Source organism: Odocoileus virginianus, chromosome 4 (assembly GCF_023699985.2).
Source record: "Odocoileus virginianus isolate 20LAN1187 ecotype Illinois chromosome 4, Ovbor_1.2, whole genome shotgun sequence".
NCBI classification, from domain to species: Eukaryota; Metazoa; Chordata; class Mammalia; order Artiodactyla; family Cervidae; genus Odocoileus; species Odocoileus virginianus.
In genome coordinates, this window is record NC_069677.1 from 39,481,599 (window position 1) to 39,505,904 (window position 24,306).

At 37.1% G+C, this 24,306-nt stretch overlaps 1 protein-coding gene across 1 annotated transcript in view; it reads right to left on the reverse strand.

The window, feature by feature from the left end:
• LOC110151119 (EGF-like and EMI domain-containing protein 1) overlaps window positions 1-24,306 on the reverse strand; it is a 525,391-nt gene that overhangs the window by 31,892 nt on the left and 469,193 nt on the right. The window contains exon 6 of the mRNA XM_070466463.1: window positions 23,294-23,416. Coding sequence (XP_070322564.1) covers window positions 23,294-23,416 — 123 coding nt within the window. The remainder of the gene's footprint in view (window positions 1-23,293; window positions 23,417-24,306) is intronic.

A 24,306-nucleotide genomic window follows, 5' to 3' on the forward strand; every position in this document is an offset into this window, starting at 1 on the left:
AAAGTGTTAGTCATTCAGTCATGTCTGACTCTGCAATCCCATGGACTGTAGCCTGCCAGGCTCCTCTGTCCATGGAATTCTCCAGGCAAGGATACTGGAATGGGTTGCAATTCCTTTCTCCAGGGGATCTTCCCGACCCAAGGACCAAACTCTTGTCTCCTGCATTGCAGGCAGATTCTTGACTGTCTGAACCACCAGGGACGTTCCAAAATATCTGCTTACCACATTGTACCAAAATATCTGCTTACCACATTGTACCAAAATATCTGCTTACCACATTGTAAAGTGTTCCAGACGTGACAGCCAAAGAGATGACACAGAAAGGAAATGACGATCTTATCATCCAACACTTGATAAATATTTAAGTTGTATCATGTGTAACAGAAAACAGAAAAATGCAAGAAATTTGAAAAGAAACATGCAGCTAAACATTGTTTAAAAACTGACTGTAAAGGAAAAGCAGAGGGAAAAAATAGAAGAACACAAAAGTGTGACATTTTCTTAATGCATTTAATATTTGTCAAATGGCAAAATGCATAGACCAAAGGTCATAAGTGAAGAAATACAGATATGTTCATAGAAGCTGAAAAAAGAAGACATTTCAGCATTTAAGATAATCATAATCATCTACCCTTGTGTCAATAACTTTTTCCCTCTGGTAGTTTGGTTCAACTAAGTAGTAAGTCATACTAAAAAACTAATAATTTAGGCAATATGTTTCTGATATTAGTATAAACAAGTTGATTGATCCAAAATCATATCTGATAGACAAAACTTGGTACACAAAAGAACTTAATGTACTTAATATTTCACAAAGATAGCATAAAATCATTAAAGAGGAGAAAGATCACTCAAAAATGATGCTGGGATAATATTGAACTATCTGGAAAACACATATAATTTAAGTCCTTGCTTTACATCATACACCAAAGTAAATTCCAAATGGATTAAACATTCAAATGTAACAAAATAAAACTACAAAATCACTAGATAAAATTATCTATATTTATTTATAAGCTAGATAGAAGACTCTTAAAACTTAAATGGAAGAAGCAAATGCAAAAACAAAACATAAATATTTTGTGCAATATAAAATTTAAACATGACTATACTGAAAAACAAAATATTTACAACATATGTGACCAAAAAAACCAAATCAATGATATATTACCTCCATAGAAAAATGGAAGAAAGAAATATGCAAGAAATTTTTAAAATTTATATTAATACACAGAAAATAATATATTAATAAATTACAATAATAATGAGATGCCATTTTAAATTACTATAATGGATACCATAGTGTGTTGCCCAGACTCCATTTTGGGACTGAAATTCTCATTACTTCAGCTCCCCAGGGGTGTTGGCAACAGACAGATTTCATCTGTATCCCTTTCGAGAAGGGTCATTAGATGAAGAGAGACACCCTGCCCAAGGTCACATGTTCTGTTCTAGCAGCCTTCACCTAATGACTAGCCCAGTGTTAGAGTACAAAGTCCTGCTGCCTTGTGCAAAGCTGGGGCCAATCTGAAAAGCTACTCTAGCTCTGACATTTCCAGAAAATTGCCTGAGGCTGGTTGTAATTGCATCTCAATTCATTCACCCACTTGCACAATTCTGCTTCCCTCATCTCTCACATGTGTTGTCCCCAAGAGCTCTCTTCAATAAATGCCCTCTATGCACATCTCAGAGTCTTGTTTCCCAGAGTTCTCTACCTATGATACTTGGTAAAAGAAGGAGGGTGAGAAAAATCTAGACCTGCAATGAGAAGGATGTTAAACATCAGTTTCAACCTCAAGACCAGCTTCAGTGGCAGGGACTATAGCTCATTTCACTAACTTTACTCTTGCCAATTTTCCTGGAAAAGACAGCAACCATAAGCCTAGAGAACTCGTCATTATACAAAGCTAGTAGATCTGAGAGGAAGAAGGCATGGTGTGCAATAGCAGCTCCGGCAACGTCACTCAGTTCAACCACACTCATTCCTCAACTGCTGGACATGGCAGCACACAGCTCACAACCAAGTTCTTCTCCAGAATAGCAGCCCTCAGCTGAAGGCAAACTCATTTAAGGTCATGCCCCTCCCACGTCAGGCTGCAGGTTGTTATAGGCTACTGAGTCCCAGTTGCTTTGCCTCAAGAATGGACAATTTTGAAGGGACACCCCAGCTCTCAAATTCTCTTGACAGGTCAGTAGAACCCTTGTTGAAGTTGCATCATACTTCAATTTCTCCCTCTGTCCTATATCTTGCTAACCTTACCCCTCACTTGTGTTGTTCCCAGTAAATTTTTTGCACAAAAATCTTGGAGTCTGTTTTTAGGGAACTCAAGCAATGACACAAATCACACCTGGGAAATGATGAAATAAAATATATCGTATAAGTCTTATTTGGCATGATGAAAAAGGTCAGGTTTTCCTAAAATATGACTGATAGAAAATTAACTTATTTTCTGGAGGACAATTCAACAATAAACATCATTTCTGAGGTCATCATTTTTGGTATCTTGATTCATACTAAGGAAATAATTCTGGAGACATTCAAAGATTTGGCATAAATGTGCTTAGCAGTTACTGTGTTCACTACAGCAGCAGAGAGAGAAAACACAAAAAAAGTCTACAAACAGCTAAATCATTAAAGAAATTATTTAACAGAAAAAGGAGTATCAGTCATTAAAAAGATTTTATCAGATATATAATAATATGGAAGAGGGTACATATTAAATTTTAAAAGAGTTGCTGAAAGTTGTATAAAGTATGATTGCATTTCTGTTGGGAAAGAAAAAGAAGTGTATGTTAACTCACATTCAAGCATCTTCCACTTTGTCATTTTTCTGCGTTGTAGAAAAAGGTTGAATTTAGCAAACTGAGGACAACTGTCTCCTCAAGGCTTACACGGCTCTCTTAAGAAATTGGTTTCCAAATCTATAGTCCAAAATTGGGAATTCTGTACCATCTTGATAGTCTCTTTTGAAGATTGATGATTATGCTTGTCTAATTGTTCTCTTCAAAATTTCCTCTTTAAGATCAATGCTTTTAGGCTCTTAAAATTGTGCATTTTTGCATAATATCATGGAGATGATTATCCACTAATGTCCCAAACTTTAAATATATATTGAATTAATGTGGTCACAGACCCTTCCTGAATAAAACCATATGAAAGGTCAGAAGTTTTTCTCTGAACAGTTGCTTGGTTATACCGGCTAGAAAACTTCAGTGTTTAGCATATCCTTTGCAAAGAATTTCTTCTGCACTAGCTCTGAGGCCCTGAGAAGGTTCTCACAGTCATGTAGCAGATATGTCACTGCCGATGAAGCATGGTATTGTTAGAATTAGGGAATGCAGAGAGCTGGAACCCTCTGATGAATCATTCCCTCGGAGTTCTGGCTTTCCCTCATGTTACACTTATTAAGACAGAATCTCACCTGCTGAGAAAGGAGGACAGGCAGTACTAGTTCAAAAGCTCTTAAGACTACCTAGATAATTGATTGATACTAGAGAAGTAGATAGATGATCAATAGGGATGATAGATTATAGGTAGATAGATAGACAGCAACAGTGCTGAAGTACATGGAATCTCCATTAGATTTGTTTCTAGTCTATTCCAATTAGCTTTCTAGGACTCAATACCCAAATTTCCAGCAGTATAACAAAAATGTTGACAATGGTAAATTCTGAATAATGATACTGACTTTTTACTGTTTTCCATTTTTTTCTTATACATACATATTCTAAGTTGTGATACACATATATTGCTTTTATACTCAGAAAAATTATGAAAACATATTTGTAACAAGTATAACAGACAATGATTATATTTGCTCTATAAAGCACTATATATATACATACATACATATATATATATGACAAAATTCACAAAAAATTAAAATTAGAAAAAGTACTATAAAAAAATTGATAAAAGACACAAATTACACATATACTTTTAGAATCTGAACTAAATGAAGGAAGTAAAAAATACACATGATTTACTTATCAAATTAGTGAACACTAAAAGGGACAATAAAATGTGATGCTAGTAAGAATAAGACAGGAACTATCATAGTGGTAATGGATCAAGAAATCATATTAAAATTTTGAAAACATTTTGACAAGAGATTTCAAGAATTTTTAAAAATATCTTTTAACTTCTTTTACCTTAATCCTCCTGCTTTAAATCTTGCCTAGAAAACAGTAATAATTTAAAATATCCAGATAATATATGCAAATATACAGTAATGTCAGTATTTCTTAGAAAAGAAAAAAATTCCATGATATGTATATTTATGTAAATATCAAAAGGTATTTGCCTTAAAGTCATTTACAAATAGTTTCAGCTTATTATACATTAAGGTTGCATGTGTGTATGTGTGTGCATGTGTGCTCTTATAGGAGTAGATAGCAAAAGGTGACATGGTCTCAATAAAGAAGAGAAAAAACTGAAATGCAAGAAGTCCAAATAACAAGAACTGTTTCCGAGTGAGAGGGTTTCTGATTCCCTTTATTCTCTCCCTATTTATATTTTTTTACTTCCCAAGATTTTTTACCCAAGGTATGTGCTGCTGCTGCTGCCGCTAAGTCGCCTCAGTCGTGTCCGACTCTGTGCGACCCCATAGACGGCAGCCCACCAGGCTCCCCCGTCCCTGGGACTCTCCAGGCAAGAACACTGGAGTGAGTTGACATTTCCTTCTCCAGTGCATGAAAGTGAAAAGTGAAAGTGAAATCGCTCAGTCGTATCTGACTCCTAGAGACCCCATGGACTGCAGCCCACCAGGCTCCTCCACCCATGGGATTTTCCAGGCAAGAATACCGGAGTGGGGTGCCATTGCCTTCTCCGACCCAAGGTATGTAATCCTTAGGAAGTCAGAAAAGAAAAATAAAACAATAAAAAAAAATCTGAGGTTCCCACAGAATCTTTCATTAAATGTATATTATTCAACTAAAGATGGTATTATATGGTACTGAGCTCAACAGAATATTATTCAAAATATCTGTATTTAAACCCTTGTTCTAACCGTTTCTAGCAGTGTGACTTAAGTCTTGCCTATTTACTGATTGCTTGATAATAGGAGATTTATTTAATTCCTCCAAGCTTCAGTTTTCACATCTTTAAAATGATTATAATGTGTATTTCACAGCATCATTGGGGGGATTAAATAACTTTAAAAGGGATGCATCAAGCCATGTGCCTGACACCCTTTAGGGGTTCCATCAATGTTTGTTGAAGGTAAAACAGTTGGGTGGTTCCATCATTGAAAATCACATTTTTTAAAGTGTAGAAACAGCCTCACTTCACAGTTCTGGGTCACAATCTCCTACCCAGACAAAAGAATATCCTAAAAATAATCTAAGCCTCTGGATACTAACCAATTAAACAGAGCAATGGCAGTGTGACTATTAGTTCTGGCTTCAAATCATTTTTCTCCTTTTTACTTACTCTTATTCTTTATTTTCTTTTAACCTCTCTGTTTGTTTGCTTGCTTGATTTATGGAGTTGTCCAACTTAAATTATAGTCACAGGATTTGTCCAATTCTTTATGTTTTAATTAATGGTGAACTTTCATCATTCCACATTTAAAGCAGTATTGCTCTATGCATTAAATTCATAAGAGAAAATTTTTTCCTAAAAAGGAGGAATAAGGAAATATAAAAGGATGGATATCTGTATTCATTTTGGACATTTTAGACATGGTAGTTCCAAAGGACTGCGAAGCAGAAATTAATCCCACTGCCTGTGGAGTTCTGAGGATGTGCAGGGCAGCAGATCTCATTTAGAATCCTCCTTTGCCATCTATTAAGAAGTGAGCATGGCAGAGTTGGCCATGGGGAGGCTTTTTGATTCTCAATTCCTCTGAACATTGTCAGTGTTTAATCAATAGCTAGTCCAGGCATCATTAAACATGTGCTCTCAGTTCAAGGTCCTCTGATCGGGATGGCTGAGGGAATTGTTCAGTGTTGCTGTAAAGTGCAAAAAAGGGGGCCTACATTCAGGTTAGCCTACTTGAAAGAGACAGTTTTAAACAGTATTGCATTAAATGAGACCTGTTTTAATGGGTCACGTGGAAGATCAATTATTCTTGTTCTCATAATTCTTGCTTCCAAGGTAGGATGTATCCTACTGAATTTGAGATTCAGCACTTATTAATTTATGCTTTCTACAAAGAGAGGGGTTAGCAAATATGCCAGTCATTGGAATGAAGGAAGCCTATTCTTCCACATCTTATATTTTCTATTTCGATGATTCCATACAAATTTAAATTCCTTGTACTGTGTTTAATCAACTGTTTGAAAAACCGAGACAGTCTATTTTGACACTCAGAGTGCGGCTTCAAGGACTAATACACAATTTTTTCTTTCTGGTTTTAATCCATTGTTCTGATACTTTTGTGATATGGCACTTAGTAAAACTATCACTAGCCTCATGGAAATACTAAGAGATGAAGTAGTTTTTGTTATACATTGATATGAATTAGCCATGGATTTACATGTACTCCCCATCCCAGTCCCCCCTCCCACCTCCCTCTCCACCCGATCCCTCTGGGTCTTCCCAGTGCACCAGGCCCGAGCACTTGTCTCATGCACCCAACCTGAGCTGGTTATCCGTTTCACCCTAGATAATATACATGTTTCAATGCTGTTCTCCTGAAACATCCCACCCTCTCCTTCTCCCAGAGTCCACAAGTCTGTTCCATACATCTGAGTCTCTTTTTCTGTTTTGCATATAGGGTTATCGTTACCATCTTTCTAAAGTCCATATATATGTGTTAGTATACTGTAATGGTCTTTATCTTTCTGGCTTACTTCGCTCTGTATAATGGGCTCCAGTTTCATCCATCTCAATAGAACTGATTCAAATGAATTCTTTTTAATGGCTGAGTAATATTCCATGGTGTATATGTACCACAGCTTCCTCATCCATTCGTCTGCTGATGGGCATCTGGGTTGCTTCCATGTCCTGGCTATTATAAACAGTGCTGCGATGAACATTGGGGTGCATGTGTCTCTTTCAGATCTGGTTTCCTTGGTGTGTATGCCCAGAAGTGGGATTGCTGGGTCATACGGCAGTTCTATTTCCAGCTTTTTAAGAAATCTCCACACTGTTTTCCATAGTGGCTGTACTAATTTGCATTCCCACCAACAGTGTAAGAGGGTTCCCTTTTCTCCACACCCTCTCCAGCATTTATTGCTTGTAGACTTTTGGATAGCAGCCATCCTGACTGGCGTATAATGGTACCTCATTGTGGTTTTGATTTGCATTTCTCTGATAATGAGTGATGTTGAGCATCTTTTCATGTGTTTGTTAGCCATCTGTATGTCTTCCTTGGAGAAATGTCTGTTGAGTTCTTTGGCCCATTTTTTGATTGGGTCATTTATTTTTCTGGAGTTGAGCTGGAGGAGTTGCTTGTATATTTTTGAGATTAATCCTTTGTCTATTGCTTCGTTTGCTATGAAATAATGTAGTTCTTATACAACCCGGTCTCATAAAAGTTTTATTGAGAAATACATAATATTGTTAAATTATTTTCTTTTGGAAATAAGGCCAGGTTGAAGCTAAACTGTTTTCAAACTTAAGAAATTTTAAAAAGGGGAGTTGTAGGAATCAGAGCATTCCCTCTAGACAAAGAGGACTAATTAGTCAGTTTGATAAAGTAATAAAATTTGCATCCTTTTCCCTTGAATCCAGGAGAAAATTGAAATTGTAAATATTTTCCCAACATACGACAGAGAAAATATTAGAGGCAGAAAAATCAATCCAACCATTCTACTGCAATTACTAAAAGTTTTAGCCATATACTATATTCACTTCTCAAATAAATGAATGTGAGCACTGAGATTATGGCAAAGTAACAGGCAAAAGCACTCTTATTGCTATTGGTTCATAATCTGTGAATTTCATTGGTAGGGATCAACATAGTAAAGACTTCTAGTACATGTGAAACCATACAATACAAAACCTTCAAATCAAAATTTAAACAATGTCAGACAATAACAAACCTTGGAATCCCTTTCTTTTTACTTTGTTATAAGATCATTAGGTTTGTTATTAAATAATACATCAAAACTTTAGAATTTGATGCAAATTTTATGTTCTTAGAATGAATATACAAATGGTTAAACTGATTTTGATAAAACTAATTTTAAAACTCTGAAAAATCGAACTACAAATTTGTATATGGCTTATATGACTTTTTTTGTCAAATATAATTCATATAGCTAATACCCTGTGTTAACCTATATTATTAGGGAAAAGAATCTGAGAAAGAATTGATATATGTATATGTATGACTAAATCCCTTTGCTGTACATCTGAAATTAACACAACATTGTAAATCAACTATGTGTGTGTGTGTGTGTGTGTGTGTGTGTGTGTGTATTAGCTGCTTAGTTGTGTCTGACTCTCACAACTTCATGGACTGTAGCCTACCAGGATCCTCTGTCCATGGGATTTCCCAGGCAAGAATACTGGAGTGGGTTGCCATTTCCTCCTCCAGGGGATCTTCCCGGCCCAGGGATTGAACCCAGGTCTCCTGCACTATAGGCAGATTCTTCACTGTATAAGCCACCAAGGAAACCCATCAAATAAAAACTCCAACATAAAATAAAAGTGGAAAAATAAAAGCTTTAAAAAGTCTTTAAAAAAGAGTCATCAGAATAATTTTTTGTCTTGATAGATTTCTTTTAAAAATTCATATGGCTCAATATACATAGGTAAAAATCCTGTAGCTTCTGAGTTTCTTAGCTGTGACAGTCCAAAGGGCCAGGATCGCTCACCAGCCATAAGGCAATAAGCTTGACTTGTTCTCCTTGATTTATATATGGCTAACCCATTTTCCACATAGAATTACATTATGAACCCTTTAAGTTTTAATTGGTGTCTTTTCTTTCCTTAAAATGCTTTAACAATAAGTCCAATCATCCAAACACCTTCCTTTTGAACAGATGTTTGTTTTCAGAACTGGATTCAATTGATCAGCTCTGTCTAAAAGGCATATCCCATATCTACCCCTTACAAGCTAAGTGTCCTTCCTCAAGTTGCTTAAACATTCTAAACCTCATTCTTTACATTGCTAAAAGAGTAATAACAAGAGTACCCAGCCCACAGTGTTTTACAAAGCGTAAATGAAACAGTGAATATAAACATAACACTGTGACCCAAAAGATAACACACACTCTATGAATATTAGCCATTGTTATCATGTAAAAACAGGCCCACGTTCACACAGCTTGTTAGGTGCAAAGCTGGGATTCTAACTTAGAGCTGTTTGGTGCCAAGGCTTATGATCTTCCCACTATGCACTCTGTATATCAGATGTCTTAAGGGAGATTTGGATGAATCTTGGCTCCCATTCAGTTCACAGTCAAAATCCTCTAACACGGGCCTGTAGAGCAGAATCTCTACATTTTCAGTTGAAGTGAGAGCCATACTATTTAGACACCAGGCCCTGGGGAGGCAAGGTTGAAATTCTGTTCTGAACGCTTAAGAGTTTGACTTGTGTTCTTGCCCAGACAGAAGGCCAGCCCACCACAGCCCAGACCAACCAGTGTGGGAGTCTACAGAAGGAGCCAATTTTTATTTTCAAGAGGGAACACAGAGAATCTTCTTAAATTCCCAAACTTGGGATGAAATAGGACTAAATTACCATATCACATAGCCCAGAAGAGAGAAGCTTAGCAAAGGTTACATGGCAGATGTACTCAACTTCTTTTCCCCTTCAAAAAGTATAAAGCATACTGCAGCCTACTTCTTCATGGTGCTTACTGATTTCAGATCAGTCCTCCATAGGGCTGTAAACCGAAGCCTGTGATTCCAAGACTGTATTAACCTCTGTGAATCTGGGTTTCATTGTCTTTAAAATGAGAGTAATAATATCTACCTCTTAAGGTTGTTGTGAGGTTTAGAGATAAAATTTTAAAAATCATGGTCATTAGTATTACTAATGGACACAGCCAAAATTACCCCCAAATTGTAATTACTTAGATTCTATAATTTGATGTCTCAATGAATTAATGTGTCTGAAGAAAGACTAGGCTTGCTCAGCCTCTGGATGAATGTCAACCCAGAGGACTAAGCTTGAGACTTGCCTTTCCCTGAGGATGCCCCACGTCCCAGTAGCCTCAATCCACTCAACCAGCAAGCCCACAGGGGCAGAAGTCATGTGATCTTGATTGTTAGTTAGGTCAATGGTTATATTCTTGTCTTATGAGTACTAAAGAGATGATCGCTGAAAAGTTTTCTGTGTCACAGTTCAATTCCTTTCCTGCCTATCTCCTTCTTTGGCTCAAACTTGAACCATACGCTGTGCCTAAGCCTATAGGCACACCTCCACTTGCCTTCAGAACTCAAATTCTCAGAATATGTATGTATTTCCTGAAGATTCCATACACAGTGTGACTTCCAAATAGTGCCCCAGCCCTTTCCCTTAGGTTTTATGTCTTATTCCTTGCCCTATGAAAAGGAAATGATTGGAAATGACACCCTAGATTCTTATCAGAGCTATGCCCTTGACTCCCATGTATAATCATACACATATGCTGTCTTTATGAACTGGCTGCTCTGCATCAAGGTCGAGGTCTACAAAGCCCTAGGTACTCTGCCCACTCTTGTGTGAAGGCCAGTCTTTGATCTTCTCACATGCTCTGACATTGACAGCAAGACCTGGGATTTCAGAGAACCAATAGGCAGACCATCCCACTGAATGGCAGGTTCATATCTTTGCTAAATCTGGGATTTAAAATTCTGTCCATGATGCTTTTACAAGAAGCCTGGTGATAAATCTAGGCTTGGATTTAGTTAGCTTTATTCCATTTATATTCAATTTACTCTCACAGATAATTTGTGGCTGTGTATGGTCTAAACATACCTATAATAGAACCACCAAAGCTATGGTTTAAAAGGAAAGGGAAAGGTACAAAAAATAACTACTGCAGCAAAGTAAGAACCATGTTATGAAATGGGGTAGAGAAAGCTACATTAGGAACAGGCTAAAAAGTCTCTGCAATTAACCCTTCAGTCACATGCTAGTGGGAGAGAGAGACAATAAGCCTTTATAATCCACTGTGAGAGGCTCTATTAGAGAGTTATCCTTGACTGTATGTGGTGTATGATGTAATATTTCACAAATGCTGTTTTGAAGTCATGGCTCAAAACCCTCTTCCCCTTCACAGACTAAGCCCCCACCCCAACTACTTCCCTTATCAAACATTCCAGAGTTAAGATATACACACAGTCAACTGCTAGAGGTCCCTAGACTCACAGACTTCCTGGGGGTTAGTGGAGTTATTCAAAACACCTAAACCCCAGGAAGACTGTGAGTTTAGCCTGACCACCTGCCCCACTTGCCACATATAGAGCTTTCCTGGTGGCTCAGATGGTAAAGAATTTGCCAGCAATGCAGGAGATGATGATGAAGTGAAGTTGCTCAGTCGTGTATGACACTTTGCAATCCCATTGACTATAGCCTACCAGACACTTCCATCCATGGAATTTTCCAGGCAACAGTACTGGAGTGAGTTGCCATTTCCTTCTCCAGGGGATCATCCTAACCCAGGGATTGAACCCAGGACTCCCGCAGTGCAGGCAGACGCTTTACCATCTGCACCACCAGGGAGTTTCTATTTGGAGCTGTAAATAATAAAGGTTCTTCTTGTCTGAGTGTCTTTATATTGTGTCCCACCATTGAAAGCATCTATAAGTCTTATAAAGCAGGTGACAAATGTGGATTCTAAGTATGAGAACAGATCTGGAAAGTCTCAGAGAAGGTGATTCTAACCTTTGCCTGGAAAGACAGAAGTTAGGTGAGGAGAGTTAGAGACAAAATAAATGAGAAAGGGGAATGTGTTGACTTGCACTCAAACCCGGCAAAAAGTACGGGCAGAAACAGGGAGTGTCTGACAGATGGAACACTAAGACCAAGATGTAGGAATGTGGAAACTTCTGGCACGCTTTACATACTACAAATTTTGAGGGTGTTTGAGCCTGGAGTGTGAAATGCAGAGTCACAATATGGCAAGTAAGACAGAAGTAACAAAGAGTCAGATCCTGGAGCACGCTGTAAACCATAGTAAAAATTTTGGGTTAATTCTAAAAGCTATAGAGAAACAAAGGTTTTAAGGATGGTAAAATAATTTTTAAGTTATAGTTTCAAAAGATATCTCTGGCATTAGTTTAGATAATTGATTGAAGGGGTCAGTTATGAAGAATGACATCAGGAAAGAAGCAATTATAGTAAACCTTTCTGTAAGAAATAATGAGGACATGAATGAAAGTAGTCACAGTGAAGCCAGCTCTTTGGGGGGTGTTGAGGAGAAACTACCCATTGGTTTTACTGGAGAGCTTGATGTGAGGAGGAAGAGAGAGGAGGGGTCATGAGTAACTTCAGATACACTAGACTGCCCTGGAAAAAGGGTGACCTGACCTGTCCTTAGTACTCAGAGAAGAAGAAATTTGGGAAACTTAGGCCCACTAAGTTTCCAATGCTTGAGACTCCCTCAATGAGAGCCTCAGATCCTCAATAAGGGCTTCAAGCAGTAGCTGGATCTCTGGGTTCAGAGGACAAGGAGAGTGATCTGATTTAGTAATATTGATGTGGACCTCATCCATATATAGCTAATTAGAGTTGGTAAAGTTTTGCCAGTGGATATGATCACAGAGGAGGGAGTAAAGAAATGGCCAAAACCAGAATTCTGAATATCTAAAAAAATGTTGGAGTTCAACAGAGGGGAAAGACTGTATGAGAAAGATTAGGGAGTCATTACAAAGATGGAAGAGAACCAAGAGAAAGCTGTTTCCTACAGTACAAGGAGGAGAGAAAGTCAGGAAGAAAGGAAGGAGCAGTCATCACTTTCAGGATGTTACACAGAATGCTTGAAAAGTATTTCTTGAAATTATCAGTGGACAATGTATAAACAAGCCTGGCAAAAGCAATTTTAGGGAGGAGATTTGTTTTAGGATAAAGAACCTTGATCTTAATATGCCCTTCTTTCTCTTCTATCATCAACATCTTTCTCTCTATCTTAAAATAAAACTTCCCTCTAAAGCTAGTTTTGCCAGGGTTATCCATACATTGTCCATTGAGAGTTTCAAGGAACACTTTTCAGTTGTTTTACTTAAACCTTGAATGTAACAACCTCTCCTTCTTTCCTGACATTCTCTCCTCTGTGGATTACAAGACACAACTCTCTCCCAGCTCCCTTCCACTTCTGTGATGACCCCATAAGCTCTTTCATATAAAGAAGACTGAGTACCCAAGAACTGATGCTCTCAAACTGTGGTGCTGGAGAAGACTCTGACCCTTAGACAGCAAGGAGGTCAAACCAGTCAATCCTAAAGGAAATCAACCCTGAATGGTCATTGGAGGGACTGATAGTAAAAATGAAGCTCCAATATTTTAGCCACCTGATGTGAAGAGCTGACTCATTGGAAAAAACACTGATGATGGAAGAGATTGAGGGTAGGAAGAGAAGGAGGCAACAGAGGATGAGATGATGGGATGGCATCACTGACTCAATAGACAAGTTTGAGCAAACTCCAAGAGACAGTGAAGGAGAGGGAAGCTGGCATGCTGCTATTCATGGGGTCACAAAGAGTTGGACACAACTTAGTGACTGAACAACAGTAGTCTTTTCCTCCCATCCACCTCCAAAATTTTGAGCAAGGTTCTAAGGTGGGGCAGGATGGGGTTAGCTTGAAATAACATCAGAGTGCTTTCTTTCTCAGTTGAAGAGCAAAGCAGAAAGTGTTGAGAGTTACTAATAATACCGAAAGTTCTAGATGGGAGGAAAAGTTGGGTGGGCTCTTAGCTGGAAATTTCTGTTTTCTCTGCAAAATGAAAGGAATGCATACCTTAAGAGATTTTGAAATTACTGAATTTTAAAAAAAAATGCCTCTATGATTATTGTTGTTAAAAATGCAAACCATGTGGCTCTTGTCAGTCACTAGAACGCTGTACTAGGTTACTAGATTTGGATTTAACTGTTACGCTCATATCTGGTATTTGCAAGCACTTAATCCTTCCGCTTCTTTTTGATGGAGGCAGTCCTATTTTCTGTTTCATATCATTTTGCACTTTGGACCCTGTGAAAATGCATAAGCTGCCTAAAGCTACTGCCTCCAGTGCTTTTGGAAACAGGGAGATATAAATCTTCAACCCAGTGATAAATGAGAATATTTTACCATACAATGAAAATATAGTTTTGAATATTGCTTTAAAACTCCAAAATGCAAAAAAGAAAGAAAGAAAAGTGAAGCAGGGAGTTGTTGAAGGAATGGGGCTGGGGTGGAAGTGTGGTCAAGAGGCAGAGGATGTATGCATGCACATAGGTTGACTTACTTCATTGTATAGCAGACACTAATACGACATTGTAAAGCAATCATATTCCAGTAAAGAAAAGAAAAAAGAATCAATGTATGTTTGCTAAAAGGCTAGCAACCAAGGTGCCCAAAGGAAGCCATCTGATCACCAAAGTAAGCTTATAATGATAACTGTAGTGTCTGACTCTTCATAATTTTATTTAGTCTGGCGGCTTACCTGGTGGAGAATCCACCTGCAATGTGGGAGATCTGAGTTTGATCCCTGGGTCAGAAAGATCCACTGGAGAAGGGAACAACTACCCACTCTAGCATCTGGCCTGGATAGTTCCATGGGCTGTATCGTCCACAGGATTGCAAAAAGTCGAACATGACTGAGTGACTTTCACACAGCCAACTGCAAGTATAGAACTAATATCAATATCATGATAGACTTTTTACTGATTATTTGCTCTGTGTCAGGCACTGCACTAAGGATTTTACCTGTGCTGTAATTTTTCACCAATCCCTACATGTGGAGAAGTGGAATAACTGAACAGTTAAGTGAAAGTCCAAAGTCACACATGTCTTATATGGGATAACTAGGTGGCCAAGTTACTATTGCTATCCTGAAACACTGATATCTTTCCCCCCACGAAATGTTGTTTTCAGATTAGCATTATTTTTCTCAAAATCCTAAATTCTGTTCTCTATTTCCATAAACAATTTAGAGAGAAGTTGCTGTACTTTTAGTTGCGCACAATACAGAATCTCCCATTTTTAGCATCTTTGTGTTTTGAATGGGTGCTCTGATTGTGGGAAAATAATAAAAATAGATAAATAATGATTATAAACTGCTGATTCAAGCCATCATTTACTGAACTTTGACTATGTGCCAGGTGCTATTTTAATCTTTTCATAATTTCATTCATCCCATACAAGGGGTATCCTGTAATGCACTATGAAATTATTTAGGGAACATAAGAAAACAAAACTAGTGCTTAAAAGTAGGGTTTGTTGTTTTATTTGACACAATATATGTTATGAAAATCTTACTGTTAAAAATATTTTACAAATATAACTATAAAAAATTCCTATAGATGCTTAAGAAGGAAGATCTGTGAATATACTTTCCAAATAGAGAGAAAGAAGAAAAGAAAAGGCAACCGGAAAGCATGAAAACCACTGTGCTAACATTTTATCACATTGTCTTGTTTTAATTTTGGATACAGAAGGTAGATTTTATCATACTGCCCAGTTCAAGGAAAATTCTTATCACTCCCCATTCCTTGGAAGGGCCACTCTTGCTTCATTTTTAACCCCAGAATACACTATTAGTCTCCCCCATTCCCCATCCTAGCGTATTTAATACATCCCTCTTTATAAGGTTTATGCCCTTGTACAATGTATAATGTTGATTTTTGTGAGTTATTATACTGGTCTTATTAGGTATAGACATAGATAGATGAGGAAAGAGATAAAGATGATATGGACTCTAGAGATGAGAGGTTAAAAAACCAGGCCAAGATCGTGCTAAGCTGCCTCAGTCATGTCTGACTCTTTTTGATAATATGGAGTATAGCCCACAGATCATGCAACTGTTATATGATGCAGTAGAATTCAGACCTCAGTCTGTCTCTACCTAAAACTGCCAGGCTTACCTTCCCAAGTCTGAAGACTATAGAAAAACTGTAGAAAAGGAAAGATTTCTAAATGCATTCCTAAAATCCACTGAATTTGGGAAAAGGTTTTGAATTGGGTTAATCATCAACAAAATGGATAAACACTTGGAAAGTTCATGATTTTTTTTTAAGGCCACAGATGGGTACAAGGAGGACAGAAGAGACGTGTTCCCTAAATTCAACTTTGGAGAATTAAATTTATCACCTAGCACACAAAAGTGATTAATATTGCAAGGGCGATGAATTTGATAATGACTGAGAAATGCCATCCACCTGACAAACTAAACAATTTTTTTTAACCTGACATAGCCCTGTTCAAGACATCAGCTGTCATACGAAATGAATTCTGTTTCTAATTTGTCTTCATAAATAATGCAATTAATTGAAAGGTAGTTTCAATGAAAGTCTTTAACTTCTTTCATCTCCAATTTGAGGGAAATCTCTGCATTCCCTAGAAAGAATCTTCCATTCCTTTTATCAAATACAACCTAGACATCATGGATCAGAACACTGAGATCAAAACCAAAAGAATCTATTATGTGAAGACCACCACATCTAATTGTGTTTTCAATCCTTTTCTAAGGTGGTTGCTGCTGCTGCTGCTAAGTCGCTTCAGTCGTGCCCGACTCTGAGACCCCATAGACAGCAGCCCACCACGCTCTTCTGTCCGTGGGTATCTCCAGGCAAGAATACTGGAGTGGGTTGCCATTTCCTTCTCCAAACGCATGCATGCATGCTAAGTTGCTTCAGTCGTGTCCGACTCTGTGCAACCCTATGGACAGTAGCCCACCAGGCCCCTCTGTCCACAGGATTCTCTAGGCAAGAATACTAAAGTTAGTATTATCTTAAAATGTGAAACATAAAAATCCAATGAAAGAAAATTTATTCAAGCTCAAAATTTTACTAAGAATATCTGTTTAATCAAGCTTCCAGGCTGTATATCTACCATCTTCGTGACACCTAATTTCTGTTTATTTAGAATTAAAATATGACCTCTGATTCTACTATGTTTCACATTTCAACACACAGAAATACCTTTGGTTTACAGCCTCCAGGTAACCTTACTTCTTCTTCACCCCCAGCTCATTTTGTGAGAATAAAAAGGAACCATTGAACAAAAACAGTTCCTGACCATTTCCAGCAAGTGGAAATAAAGAAATTTTGTATTAAAGACTAAAATAATTAAAATGTTGTTTATCTGAGGTTTCTTTATGCAGACACCAATGATTCCATTTGCTTATGTGTGAGTACACATGTTAATAAACCCATGTGCTGAAGGCATGAAAGAGAGGTAAGAGAACTATGCAAGCATTAAAACTTCCAATCATTTAATTATTTCACCCCTCGGAGAAGGCTAATTTCAACAAATATAGCAGAAGAAGGACATGATTATGAATGGAGATTTGAGCTGAGCATTTTTAACAAGGTTGTTACAAAAAATAGAAAGACAAAGACTTTGTGAGGTACACCAAATTATAGCCAAAATTTTACAAGTTACTTTAAATGCAAATTACACAGCTAAATACAGAAAATTTGGGTAATTAAATTATTTTGGTACCTAGCCCCTGACTGCTAAAAAATATCCACTGGCAATAAAAGGAGTTTAGTCTACATTATCCTTACATATTTTTAGTCATATCTACTAAAGTCTGCCTGTCAACAATGAGAAAATCTGCAAAGCTATCAAATATAATGTATTTTTTGTCCAGGGTCCAAAAGCTAGAAATACTGCAAGTTTGAATTTTTTCCCCAACAAGCAAATCCATCTGAGTAAAGTCCTTATGTTTTTTTTTACATTCTATTATGATAATAGCCTGGAGAAGTTTGAAACGCAACCCACTCCAGTATTCTTGCCTGGAGAATCCCAGGGACTGAAGAGCCTGGTGGGCTGCCGTCTATGGGGTCGCACAGAGTCAGACACGACTGAGGTGACTTAGCAGCAGCAGCTTGATAATAGCTAACATTTAACTAATACTTGCCAGATATTTTATAGGTATCGACTTTTGTCTAAAGGTAGAATTAAACGGAGATAGACTAGAGAAGGGGGAATAAAGGAGAAAAGAGAAGTACATTAGTCTGCTTGGGCTTCTGTAACAAATACCCCAGCCTGGGTGGCCTAATTAATTTTCTCACAGTTTTGGAGGCTGGAAAGTTCAAGGTCAAGGTTCTAGAACGGTTTGGTTTCTGGTAAGTGCTCGCTTCCTGGCTTCAGATGGCTGCCATTCAGTCAGATCCTGGTACGGTGGGGAGCCCAATCTCTCTGGTGTCTCTTCTTACTCAAGCACCAATCCCATCATGAGATCTTCCACGTGCATGAGCTCATCTTAACCTAATTACTTCCCAAAGGCTCTACCTCCAAACACCATCATGCTGAAACTTGAGGCTTTAAAACATATATTTGAGGGACATAGTTCAGTCCATACTGATGAAAGAAGATAATCAAAAGTCAGAACGAGGTAACAAGAACGTAAGTACAGAGAAGCAGCAGTCAAAGGTGAAAATTGTGCTGTCAAGAAGTCAAGAGGAAGATTTAGAAAAATGAGTGGTTAACAGTGTCAGAGGCCATTGAAACAGGCATGGAAAAGACTCCTGTGAAAGCTGATAATTAGAAGGTCATTAGTGTCTTTCATTTGGTCTAAAGCCCAACTGCACACATATAAAACTATATGGTATAATGTGTCATTAAGGCAACACTAAATTATATGGTATTAGAAGGAAAAGAAGGAATGCTTTTGGCTGGGGTCACCTGAGAAGGCTTAACAGGCCAATTGACACTGAACATGGAACTTGGTAAGTAGAGTTCTGATAGGCGGAGACTTGGGGGCCAGAGTCTAAGTTGAGTAAGGTAAGGTGTGGAAGCAGAAAAGGGCATAACTTACTTGCAGAACTGAGCGTAGTCAGGTTTACTGCAGCATATCATAGAAATATAAGAGAAAAGTGATAAATTTGTACTTACAGGGTGATAATATAAGGTGGATTTCTTTCATCAATAGCTGTCATGAAAATACATTATTTTAACCCTGAGCTCCACTAAAACAGAATATAAGAATTTCATTTCATAGCACTTTTATATTTTTTCTTAGTCTTTTAAAATATTTATCAGAAATTATTTTAAAGCATTTAATAACAAGTGAAGTTAGCCAGATTTTCCTGAAAGTTAATTGCCTTTATTTTCAGAGTAAAATTTACTTCATTTCTTTGGATCTCTGACCTTTTATCTCTAAAGTAGACTAGGCTGGATTAGTCCTTGAATTCCTCCAAAATATGATTCTATGATGTAAAAAATAATATTTTCAAAAAAAGACCAGAATATAATTATTGTTTTTATTAAGAACATTTAAGTTAAACTGGATATAAAATTCTCATTTTATATTTTTATTAAACTGGATATAAAATTCTCACACACTGTTTGTATGTAGGACTTCCTAAAGTCTAAGTTCTTTAAATACTTTTTAAATAAAATATTTATACTTTAAATATAAATATAATATATTTATATTTTAAATATAAATATAATATATTTATATTTATAAAACAAATAAAATATCTATAAAATAATTATTCCACAGAATCCAATGGAATTTAACAAATACAGGTTAACAGATGATTTGTAATAAGTTAGTAATTTTGGGAGCTCCATAATATTAAAATACTTTAGAGAGGCAGTAACTTTGTCATTTTGTCCAATTTCTACATTTACCACATGAGGAATACAGGATGAAGAGCGATTAAGTGACTTGCTAAAGGACAGACGACAACTGGAGTCCACTCTGCCACTGTTTCTAGTCCATAGTTGAGAGTCAATAGTGGACAAATATGAATATTTCTGTTTTTCAGGTGGTTGCTAAATCTAGTTTCTATTTTTTAAGCTGTTGGTTTCCAAGTAAAGGGAAATTTAAAAGTATATGAATTATTTGGTAATATCTGTGTTAATGGAGAATACTGATAGCAAAGCAAATCTGATTGCAAATACTGATAGCAAAGCCAAAATTTTATTTTGACTGCTTTCCCATGCTGGGTCTGGACCCTTCATCAACCAGGTGTAACTGTGCTGTCCAAGGTCACGGACCTAGACTTCTGGGTCAGAATTCCATTATAAAGGAAGTTATAAGGAGAAGCGGTCATTGACAAGCTTTGCCTCACATTGACAGAGTTGTGTGACTGTCAATGTTATATCATTATACAACAGTATCATGGAATCCTCCTACATATACACCTTTTAAAGAAGCACCATCTTAAGGCAAAAGTATACGGGAAATATTCTGAAGTATTATAGATGTCTTTAAAAATCTGATGAAAATAATAAGCCCTTACCACCAGAAAAATGACATGCACTGCAAAAATTTGCAAACAAATGCAGGTACTCAAACTGAGGGTCACTGAGGCCAAGATTCCAGTTTTATTGGGATCATATTTTATCAGTAGTCCGGGCAGTACTACATGGGGGGACAAGTGGCCTGTACACTGTAGCTGGATATTATGGACCCCCTCTCTTTTTTTTTTTTTGGACCCCCTCTCTTAACACCACTTTGTATAACTTTATCTGGCAGAGGCTGACCAGTAACTGCTGGCCATATGTCACCACAAGTGCACAGCCCTTAGAGACAGCATGCTTTCTTGAAATGAAGTCATCTTAAACTCTGCAAGGGTTTGGAGTACAAGAAATTTGCTGTAGCTGTGATTAAGACAAAGTGCAAAAAACACCAGAGGCTCAAAAGCTCACACTAACCAAGCCTCTGACTGATGGGCAGAACGGGTAAAGGAAGAGAAAGAAGGTAGGGAGGAGAGGAGAAATGAAAACACCTAATTTCCGGTACTCTAAGTAGTGGAATCATAAGATTCCATAACCTCACCTTCTCCTCTGTGACTCTGCCGCAGGTCATGATGAATTTCTGTCTACTACAACATCCTGGTAAGCATCAGCTACCATTCTCAGTTTTCTGCCAGGTAAAAAAATCCCAAAGGGGATGTGAGCTAATTTGATTTTCTTGTGTTTTAAAATATCTGATCCTTCCTACAATATTACTCAAAATAGGAACCAATGTAAGACTCAGCTCTCTATAGAGCATTCTTTCTTTCAAAACAAATAAGCAAACAAACAGCTCTTATCCTCCGACTCATGTTATGAGTATTTAACTACAAAGTGCTTAAATTCTTCTTGAGTTCATTTTAAAAAGACTGCTATAGTTGTGTCAACTGAGATTTTAGGACCATTCTTTGAAACCAAAATTTCAATATACTCATAGGAGAGAGGCATGAAAATTTTCATAAAGGTCACTTTCTGGGCTCTCAATCCAGTCCTTCTGTAGAATGATACCCAATGGGTGAAAAGCTTTAAAATGATGCAATCATGAAATCCATATTTCTCATTAACTTAGTTTTTAATTTGTACACTGTGTTGAAATTCTGCACAAAAAAGGATCAGTCTGTGGAGCTACAGATACTCTATTGCTATTGCTCTGTCACTTCCATCACGTCCAACTCTGTGCGACCCCAGGGACTGTAGCCTACCAGCGCCTCTGCCCATGGGATTTTCCAGGCAAGAATACTGGAGTGGGTTGCCACGCCCTCCTCCAGAGATGAGGACTACCCTCTTACCATAGTATCCATGTATATGTACAATAGAAATTTACTTTTAAGGAATAGAAACAGAAAAGATAAACCATAATATTCTTATCCAAGTCTACTTTTGACCTGATTTAACTGAAACAAAAATTGAAAACTTTCAGAGCAATGAAGGTGAGGAACAAGGAAACAGCTTAATGATTTTACTAAGAAATAGATAATAACTGCTAGAGTTTAGAAAATTAATTACACCTGAAAAGGTACTTTAGTTGGGATACTAGAGTGTTTATTTTGCCTTAGTGCAAAAATCAGATATCATAGATTTACATAATGCATTACTTTGCAAAGTATTTTTATAGCAGACACAAAAATTCAGCAAGTCAACCTTTACCTATAAATGCCACATCTGCATGTATTGGCAATCCTGTTCCGAAACATTTTGTGCCTGAGAGAAGTTAGAGCGGCAGTGTAAGAATGCAACAGCTGATGTCCTTACAGGTTGGGGCTGGAGATAAGATGGAAAAGGGATTCCTACCGCAACAAGCAGTCAAGTTGCAAAAAAGAAGGTAGTTCAGGGACTAAATAAACATACATGAGCTGCTGTCCCACTAGGGTCCTTGCTGTAGACACATTTATCATGATACTGAGTTCCCTGGCTTCTATGATATGGCTTCTACCTACATGATCACTCAACTTTGGAAAAGTCCTTTTTTGCTCCCCAAACCTCTATTCTCTCATATCAAAATCAGATCTATGACTAGGATACTTTTACCTGTTTCCTCTGGCTTTCTCTCATTTCCTACAAAATATGTTACAAAAAAGAGTATATACTATGAAGTTAAACAAAACTGGCTGTTTTCTCTTTGAAACTTCATAATTATATAATATTCATAAAATGCTGATAATTTTGAGTAAATGGGCAAGCTAACAAGCCCTATACCAATTAAACCAGCAATTAAATGCTGTTGTATAACATGCTACTCTTTCAATGTAATAGATATTTTTTAAAGGGACCTGGAGATGAAATAAAAATGTGCTTGATGCCATCTGAGGATCATCATTCAATGAAAAAACACTTCAGTTAAAAATAATTTATAAATCATACAGGAAGCATGGTGTTTTAAAAGTTATTCTATTTTTTTTCTGTGTACAAAGTCATTTTAGAAAATTTATCAATTTGAGTGAGAAACATACCAAGACTTAAAATAATAATTCTACCACCCCAAACTGATATCTAAGAACATTCTGATACATGATAAGTATATAGTAGCCTCAGATTTAATGTGTGTAGTTTTAACTATTCTTGAGCAACCATAAGCTCCCTGGTACATAATCTGTTACAATTTTTGCTATTATAACCACAAGTCCAATTCTGAATCTGGTTTGAAATGAGTGGACATTGCAGCTAGTGACTGTTATAGCCTCCTCTCTTCATCGAGAGTCTGTGCTGAACTGGTATAAAAGCAACAACTAACAAATTCATACTTTACTACATGTGGCAGAAAAGATGCCCTATGGAAACAGCCAGATGTTTGGAAATTCAAATTTTGCTTGTGAATGTTAATTTCTCTATTTCCTTCCCCATCTTTTTAGTCTTTTAATAGCAAGATATCTTTTCTTTTTATTCTAAGAGAGAGAATTGTACTTGAACACTGTCAGCTTCTATAGGTATTTTTACAATAGAAAAACCTTTTCTTCCTGCCCCTACAAGAGCAGGTCGATTTTCATTGAAAACGACTTCAAGCTGGTTCTAATATTTACTCACTTATGCAGGTGCGTTCATCAGCATGGAGTCTGTATCCTGTATCACATTCACAGTGGAAGGTGCCCAGAGTGTTAATACAGCGCTGCTGGCAGCCTCCATTCACCACCGCACATTCATCGACATCTAGAGGAGGAAGACAGATGGCCAGGATTACAATGTCATTCCAATGTCAGCTTCATAGAAGTGGTACAATATTTGTTTGATACACAGTATGTGTTTTATTGCGCAAAGGCACCATCTCTGTTGCCACAAATCTTTGCCTGTTTGATCCATTTTACTCCACAGTATAAACAAGAAAATGTAGACAGAAACTTTATTGAGCTTTTTAAAGCCTAGCCACGATGAGCATAGGGACTGTTTCACAATTTTCTATTCTTCACATCCTGATTAATTAGACAGATCCGAGATATAGATATGTCCTCAGGGAAGGAAACCTGGAGGGGAGAATTACAATGAGCTACTTACTCTATCTGGAGCAGCACAGGCGAGTAGATAAACACATATTATTGGTCTGATGCTGCTGAAAAAAGTCAGTAATAAAGTTAAGACCTTGACTCTCCTTCTTATATGCTACAGTGGACATTAGGGCAGACCTAGATAAATTAAAATAAAGCCATGATTTGGAGTTCTTAAAAACACATCAATACATTTGCTCCATTGACACAGCTTCTTCCTTATCACTCAAGGTTTCATTTTTTGAAATAGTATGATTATGCATGAAGTGATATTAATTTAAAATAAATACAAAGAGGTCAAGACTCATGGGCACCGATGTATTTGGATCAGTCAAATTTATGATAAATGAAGAGAGTATTTGTCTTCCTTTGGAAAGGAACATCAATTTCTCTCTCAGAACCTATGTCAGTACTTACATATCTAAAATCACAAGAAGACAACCACAAACATAGGTCAAGTTTTTCAGATAATCAGTGACATAAGAGCATCTAAATTTTCTTGTTTGGAGAATCTTTTTGTGACATGTCAAAGTAAAAATCAAGCAGCGGTCAAGATTT